The following is a 7,585-nucleotide window of genomic DNA, read 5'->3' on the forward strand; positions in this document are numbered from 1 at the left end:
GGAATGAACATCATTCAATATGCTCTTGAAGTACCTAAAAATTTTCCATCTAAAACAAGCATTTTTTCTATCAATATTGATGAGCACCTATGTAGCACGGGTGCGTTTCAGGACTCGGGTGCGGGTGCGGGACTCGGCAATTTTTGAAAAAGGTGGGTGCGGGTGCGGCGGGACTCGGCGATTAAAAAATTATTAAAAATATTTTTATTTATATTTTTAATATATTGCTAAGCATACTTTTTTACATTATACAAATATATACCAAATTTAAGAGCAATAGACAATAGTAGATAATAACTAAAACATGATGTTCATAAATTAAACACAACCCACAAGATTGAAACTAAAACATTCATGATGTTCGGAAATTAGAATACAACTTGCAAATTTGAAACTAAAACAAAATAAAAGATCATCAACAAGACAATCAAATACTAGCATCATCATCAACATCAACATCAATAGCTTCACTTCGAACTTCACTTTCACTAGTAGTAACACTAGTGTTAGCATTTCCAATAACCATAGCCTCTAACTCTGGCTCATCAAGTGTAAGGGCTGCATTCTCAAGAATGCCAGCTCCTCCATGTATGTCACTCTCATTCCAAGAGTCTCCTGCAATATCCCACATCTTTGTTGATGTATTTACGTACTCCTCATTGCGCCTTGACAAGAGTCGAAGATTAGAATGCACATAGACCAAATCTTCAGCGCGTGTAGGAGCCATTTTGTTTCTTTTTAAGGAATGAATGAATTTGTATGTGCTCCAATTCCTCTCAGCACATGAGGATGAACAAGGTTGTCCAAGAAGTTTAAAGGCAAGGGATTGAAGAATTGGAAATGCGGAGCCATGGTATTGCCACCAAATCAAAGGTAGTAAGCCCCACCTATCTGTCAAGGCATCTGGTGAAGGAAACCTCCCTCCTGAGAATGAAGCAAACTCACACTTCACTGCCTTTAATTCACTCTCATCTTCAAAGTATCGATCCAAACACTTGCTCCTTTCCATAGAAATTTCATGATCCCGATGTGGCGAGATGCGTTTTGGATTCTCCGAAAGCCATTCAATGGAGTAATACCTAGTTAAAGAGTAAAAAACAAATATAGATGAAACGTATGTTTTACTAGAAGAGGAAACTAAGGAAAATAGAAAATAAATGTACTTACTTAGGATTTAAGGAATGAGCCAAGCAATGTAGTGGTGTACAATTTTTAGTCCATCGATCAATGAGTATATCATACACCACACTCCAAAATGAACTATACTCACCATCTTCCAAGCCTTCGTGCCGATATATTGCTGTCTTCACCTTCTCTATCATTGAATCCCACATCTCATACACAAGATGAAGACAAGGCTTATCTGTGTTGGCTACTCGTAGCATATCATAAATAGGTGCTGTGAATTCAAGGATATAGTCAACTTTATCCCACCAAAGATCACTTAGAATCATATCTTTCACCTTTACAGCTTTTCCAACATCATCCTCCCTATAAGAAGCCCATTGCTCACTAATAGCCATGGCTTGAAGGCATCTTTTTATCAACTTCAACATTTTTAGCATTATAACAATTGAAGCAAATCTAGTATCAGCAACTTGGAGCAATTTTAATGGACTAAATTCATTAAACATTGCCAACCTCATTGAATGGTTCATAATAAAAACACGTATGAAAGATGCATCATCAGCAATACGTGTAATCCAACTACATTCCTCATATGTAACTTCATTCTTTTCAGTGTTTTTTGCTGCACAAATATTCTTTAAAGCTAGATTGAGAGTGTGGACAACACAGGGTGTCCAAAATATTTTAGGATACTCACCTTCAATAAGAGCTCTAGCAGATTTCATCACATTAGCATTATCAGTGATGACTTGGACAACTTTTTCATGTCCAATCTCTTTTATAGCATCCCTCAACACCCCAGCAATATAATGATTGTCTTTGAACTCACCCGACCCATCAATTGCCTTTACAAACACCGGACCCCCATCTGATACAGCCATAATATTAATAAGAGGCCTTCTTTGTGGATCTGACCATCCATCAGAAACTATGCTTACACCATTTTCAAGCCAAGAATCCTTAATTGGCTTCAAGAGTCTTTCAACATGAGCTCTTTCCTTTTGCAAAAGTGTTGTTCTCAAGGCATTGTATCCAGGAGGAACATAACCTGGGATGTTATGAGTAGCAGCATATGCATAGGAATTACGATAATGTGGGTTCCTTGCAAAGTTAAATGGAAGCCCACCAGTGTAAAACATCCTAGCAATTCTACTATCCAATTCATATCTAGTAGTATTCTGGAATGCTTTCTCAATAGGAGAAATCCCAGCCACCTTCCTCCTCTTACCATCAATCGAATTTGTACTATCACTCCCTTCCTGTCTCCGAAATGGAGAAAGAGGTATAGGCCCACGGCCTGGGATAGGTGGGGGTAAGGGAATTCGACTTCTCTGTTCACTCTCTAACTTATCCTTCTCAACTTGATCATGCATTCGCTGCATTTCCAACCTATGGCTCGGTGTCACATTAGGACATGCTTTAATACCTTTATTAGTAATTTTTAACAAATGAGCCTTAACCCTAGAATAGGATCCCAAATAAACCACACCACAATAATTGCACTTAAAGTATGTGTTTCCCCCTTTTTTAACGGTAGCACCCGGTGGTTTTTCTACTTTAGTCACATACTGCCAAAGAGGACATTCAGCATTTGGCATCTCTTGAGATGAAGTTTCTGAGCTAGTAACTTCATCCATTGAAAATTCAATAGATTCAATTTAACCTACAAATAATAACTATTAAGTATTAAGTATTAATTAAATAAATTATACATAAATCAAACCCAAGTTCATTCACAAAACAGATTCACCATTCTTCACAAAACAGATTCACAAAACATATTCACAAAACAAATTCACAATGAGTAATAAGTACTAACTTAACTAAGATAAAATCAGTCTCACAAATCAGTCTAAGATTGAAAACTAAGAGTCTAAGATTCACAAATCAGTCTCACAAATTCACAAATCACAAATCATTGAAATCAAAGATCAAACTAAGATTAAAAGGTACCTGAGTTAAGAATGCGTGAGAGAGAGTTGAAGAAAGAATGAGCTGAAGAACAAAGTCACAACAACCAGCCAAGCAGAGAGCCAGAGACAGAGGCAGAGTCGCAGAGATCAGAGCAAGAGAGAGTGAGACGGAATGAGAGAGAGATAGTGATGAGAGAACTAATGAAAAAGAGGCAGAGAGCTAATGAGAGTGAGAAACGAGTAGGGTTTAGATTAAACGGTGCGTTCTGAGTGTTTTTTTTTTTTTTTTTTTTAAATTTCGGCCGATATCGGCCGATATCTGCCGATACGGCCCGAGTCGGCCCGAGTCGGAGCCGCATCGGCGCGAGTCGGCACGAGTCGGGCCAGATCTCGAGCCTGCCACGTGGCAGGACTCGATCGGACGCGGCCGGACACGCGGGCAATGGCGTCCCTCGCGCGTCGCCGCGTCCGGCCGCGTCCGACGCGGGTGCGGCACCTCCGATGCCGCGTCCGTGCTTCATAGATGAGCACTATCTCCTTGATTATATCCTTACCATTTTTTTATTTTGCCTTTTCCAATTGTACTCTTTTGCTTCATTATTGTTATTCTTAGATCCAAATAAAAGCAGAAAATTGAAAAGGAAATTAGAATATTCATGTGCTAAATCTCTTGGCTTAATTTATGTCAACCATTTTGTTTGATCATAGAGAGATCAATATTAACAGCTACTACTTTTAATGGGGAAACTTTAAAAATAGGTTCCTATTCTTTTACCTTAGTATTTCAAACTATTTCGTAATTTTCTTCAAACTTTGTTTTTCTTTTTTACGTGTATATATAAAATACTTAATTATCATCCATATTTTGGCTGTAAATCATTCTACGTACCAGCAACAATAACACACTAGAAGAATCAAATTCTAAAAGGTTTATGTGCTCAACAACATTGAAAAATTTCTAGAATAAAAAATAAAGCTATCATTAATCTCTCATTAAAAACCAAATTAATTTAAAACAAAGAGAAGTTATAGCAAAGATAATACATGCAAAAACTTGGAAAATTAGTTACTTAACTTACTTTCAATTAAATAAAGAAAATAGAAGTTCTTGGCAGGGGGTAGTGCCTATACTCTCTCTACCGTAGTAGTAGGTTTCCTTCAATTGCGAAGGATGGTGAGGTCCCTCTAGTGACTTCGTTTACTAGGAGGGTTTTGTTTTTGTTCTCTGTATTGTCTTTTGGAGTTGGGGTGGTAAGTGTATTCGGATGGAGGACCTAACATCTAGATGGATATGGATGAATCTCTCGCTGACTGAGGTAGAAGGGTCAAAGGTAGATCTAACGAGAGACAAAAAAAAGGTGGGCACCATCTTGGCAGCAAAATTTTTCACTCATCAAAATGTAAACGTGGAAGCGGTGGCTAAGACTTTCCAACCCATCTGGCGAACTAAAGGGAATTTTGAGGTCTGTGATGGCAAAGATAATGTTCTACTGATCGCTTTTGAGATGGAAGTGGATACAAAGAAGGTACTTCAAGGGCAACCATGGGCTTTTGACAGACATTTAGTGGTGGTGCAGCGATATGATAGGGCAGAACCTGTCCATCACTTGGTTTTTAAGTCAGCCACCTTTTGAGTTAAGATCCATAATCTTCCTTTTCAGCTATTAACGATCGAAGCAGCTCTCAGTATCGGAGAAACGATTGGAAAGGTGAGCCGGCCAAAGGATATCGGGTAAATGAAGGGAGTAAACTTTAAGAGAGTTAGAGTTGAGATAGACATTATGAAACCGCTGTGCAAAGGTAGGAAAATCTCATGGGATCAATCAGGTGAGGGATGGGCAGTGTTTATGTATGAGCGTCTGCCAAACATATGTTACTGGTGTGGACTCGTCTCGCATGATGACAAGGACTGTGATTTATGGCTGAACAATCGAGGTTTGCTACAGATAGAGGATCAACAGTTTGGGTCATGGATTGAAGCCCCTCAGTTCAACCATGTGAAGAAAACAGTTGTTGAGGTTTAGGGATATGACCAATAGAGGAGAATGCAGCCGCAACACAATACCTCCACAGAGGTGCACACCAAGAAGTTGACGAAGGAAAGGCCGGGACGGATGGAGGTTTCTGATTCTGTCATAGCGATGCTAATGGAGGTGAATGGCAGAGAAAGAGAGTTAGTGGACGATGGACAGAGGCATGAGTTGGAAGAATCACGGAACAAGATCCCAGATTTTGAGGAGATTTTGTAGGACATTGATGTCGCTATCCATAATGGACCTCTGATCTCGATTTCAAAGCACGTTGATCCCGAAACATCAGCAAATCAAAGTGTCAGTAGCTGCAATCTGATAGATATTGCAATTATGGAGGTTGATCGTGTCTGGGAAAATCAAACTCGGGATTTGAATGGAAAGTTGATGAATACGAATGGTGGTGCTATGAACAAGAACGTAGCATTTAAAGTGGGCTAGGCTGAAATGGGCTTGGAAGGGGTAAAAAATAAAACCAAGCCCAACAAGAATGGAAGTAAAGGAAAACAAAAAATAAGGCCCATATGTGGACCGGTGTTGTCTCAAAATAAAGAAGCATATAAAGGAGAAATGGGCTTAAGTGAGGGCACGTGGAAGAGAGTTGTAACCCGTAGCCCATGCACCCATGCAAGCCTTTCTTTGGATGTAGAGATTGGTTCGAAGAGAAAGTCTGAAAGTTTAAACAGTGAGTTAGCTGAGATGGTAACACTTGAAAAGAAGCAGAAGGTGGATATGGAGAATGACTGTTTAGTAACGGCGAAGGTTGCTGGGCAACCCCGCTGAGACCAATGAGTCTCTTAAGCTGGAACTGCTGAGGGCTTGGGAACCTTCGGACAGTTAAAGCTTTAAAGAAGGCGGTTAATAAAGAAGAGCCCAACATTGTCTTCTTGATGGAGACAAAATCGAACAGGGAGTGGATGGAGCAAGTGAAGGATCAATGTAAGATGAAGCATGGATTAATTGTCCCTAGCGATGGAAGTAAAGGTGGTTTGGCCATGTTGTGGAAGGAAGGGATCAAAGTGGAGGTCAAGACATATTTTCAGGAACATATAGGCGTTTGGGTAGAAAGGGGATGGAATGGGAGTCACTGGCACCTCATCGGCACCTCACCGGCTTTTATGGTAACCCTAACACAGCGAAAAGACCAGAGTCATGGGCTAAGTTAAAATTTCTCAAGAGTACGTCATCACTCCCTTGGCATGTTATTGGTGATTTCAATGAGATTACCGGTCTATCAGAGAAGGAAGGAGGCCGACCTAGACCGAGGAGGCAAATGGAGATTTTTAATGATGCTATAAACCATTGTGGCTTTTGGGAGGTGGATTTCATAGGGCCGAGGTTCACATGGCTGTATCAGAAGGCAGATGGTACTCAAATTCGGGAAAGGCTTAATAGGGTGCTAGCTACCAAGGAGTGGATGGATGTGTATCCCACAACAAGGCTTTACCACCTTTCATCGTCAGCATCAGCCCCCACTCACCACTTTCACTTCATTTGGTAAAGAAGAGGAGGCAAAAGAAAATAAAGAAATTAAAGAAATATTTCTGTTTCGAATTGATGTGGCTGAAGCATAGTAGATGTGAGGATATTGTCAAAGTTGCATGGGAAGAGGGATTTCAAACAGGGACAGGTGGTTTCTTGAGGAGTTGCCTAGAGCAATGTAAACACAACCTAGATGCATGGAACAAAGAGGAATTTGGCCACGTGGGAAGAAAAATTGCTGAACTACAACGTAGGTTGGAATGGTTGGAACTATAACTAGCAAGTCCTAACATGATCAGTGATATGAGGACTACTAGAGCTAACCTGAACTGTTGGTTAGAGAAAGAAGATGAGATGTGGTGTCAAAGGTCAAGGCTGAACTGGTTTCAGGAAGGAGACAGAAACACTAGTTTTTTTCATGCAAAAGCCTCTGCAAGATACCAAAAGAACTTCATTGAAGGTATGGTGGATGAGTGTGGGAGGTGGCAGGATGATGAGGCGAAGGTGGGGGATATTGTGATAGACTATTTTGAGAAGCTTTTCACCTCAAGCAATCCTAAGGATTTCTCTGACATCCTTAGTGCTATCCAACCAAAAGTGACGACAGCCATGAATGAAGAGCTCACCCGAACATTCACAGCACAGGAAATTAAAGTGGCCCTGAAGCAGATGTACCCCATTAAAGCCCCTGGACCTAATGGCGTGCCCCCTATATTTTTCCAACATTTCTAGAGTATTTGTGGTGAGGTTATGACATCTACAGTATTGTATTTCCTCAACCATGGTATGTCTCCACCTTATTTTAATGAAACACATATTGTTCTTATTTCAAAAATAAAGGAACCAAAAAAAGTTTTTGATTATAGGCCCATTAGCCTCTGTAATGTTGTTTATAAGCTTGCCTCTAAAACCATAGCAAACAGGTTGAAAAAGGTTCTACCGTCCATTATTAATGAAACCCAAAGTGCCTTCGTGCATGGAAGGTTAATCACTAATAATGTATTGGTAGCTTTTGAGACCATGCATCACATT

At 40.1% G+C, this 7,585-nt stretch overlaps 1 protein-coding gene across 1 annotated transcript; it reads right to left on the reverse strand.

Moving 5' to 3' along the window:
- Positions 1-287: 287 nt before the first annotated feature.
- Positions 288-3,138, reverse strand: LOC126695842 (uncharacterized). Its single transcript, XM_050392646.1, has 3 exons — positions 3,082-3,138; positions 1,168-2,791; positions 288-1,079 (listed from the first exon to the last, which is right to left on the reverse strand). Exons 2-3 carry the CDS (start codon positions 2,763-2,765, stop codon positions 428-430), a joined length of 2,250 nt encoding a protein of 749 aa, XP_050248603.1. The 5' UTR covers positions 2,766-2,791; positions 3,082-3,138; the 3' UTR covers positions 288-427.
- Between the last annotated feature and the right edge of the window lie 4,447 nt (positions 3,139-7,585).

Source organism: Quercus robur, chromosome 8, assembly GCF_932294415.1.
Source record: "Quercus robur chromosome 8, dhQueRobu3.1, whole genome shotgun sequence".
NCBI classification, from domain to species: domain Eukaryota; kingdom Viridiplantae; phylum Streptophyta; class Magnoliopsida; order Fagales; family Fagaceae; genus Quercus; species Quercus robur.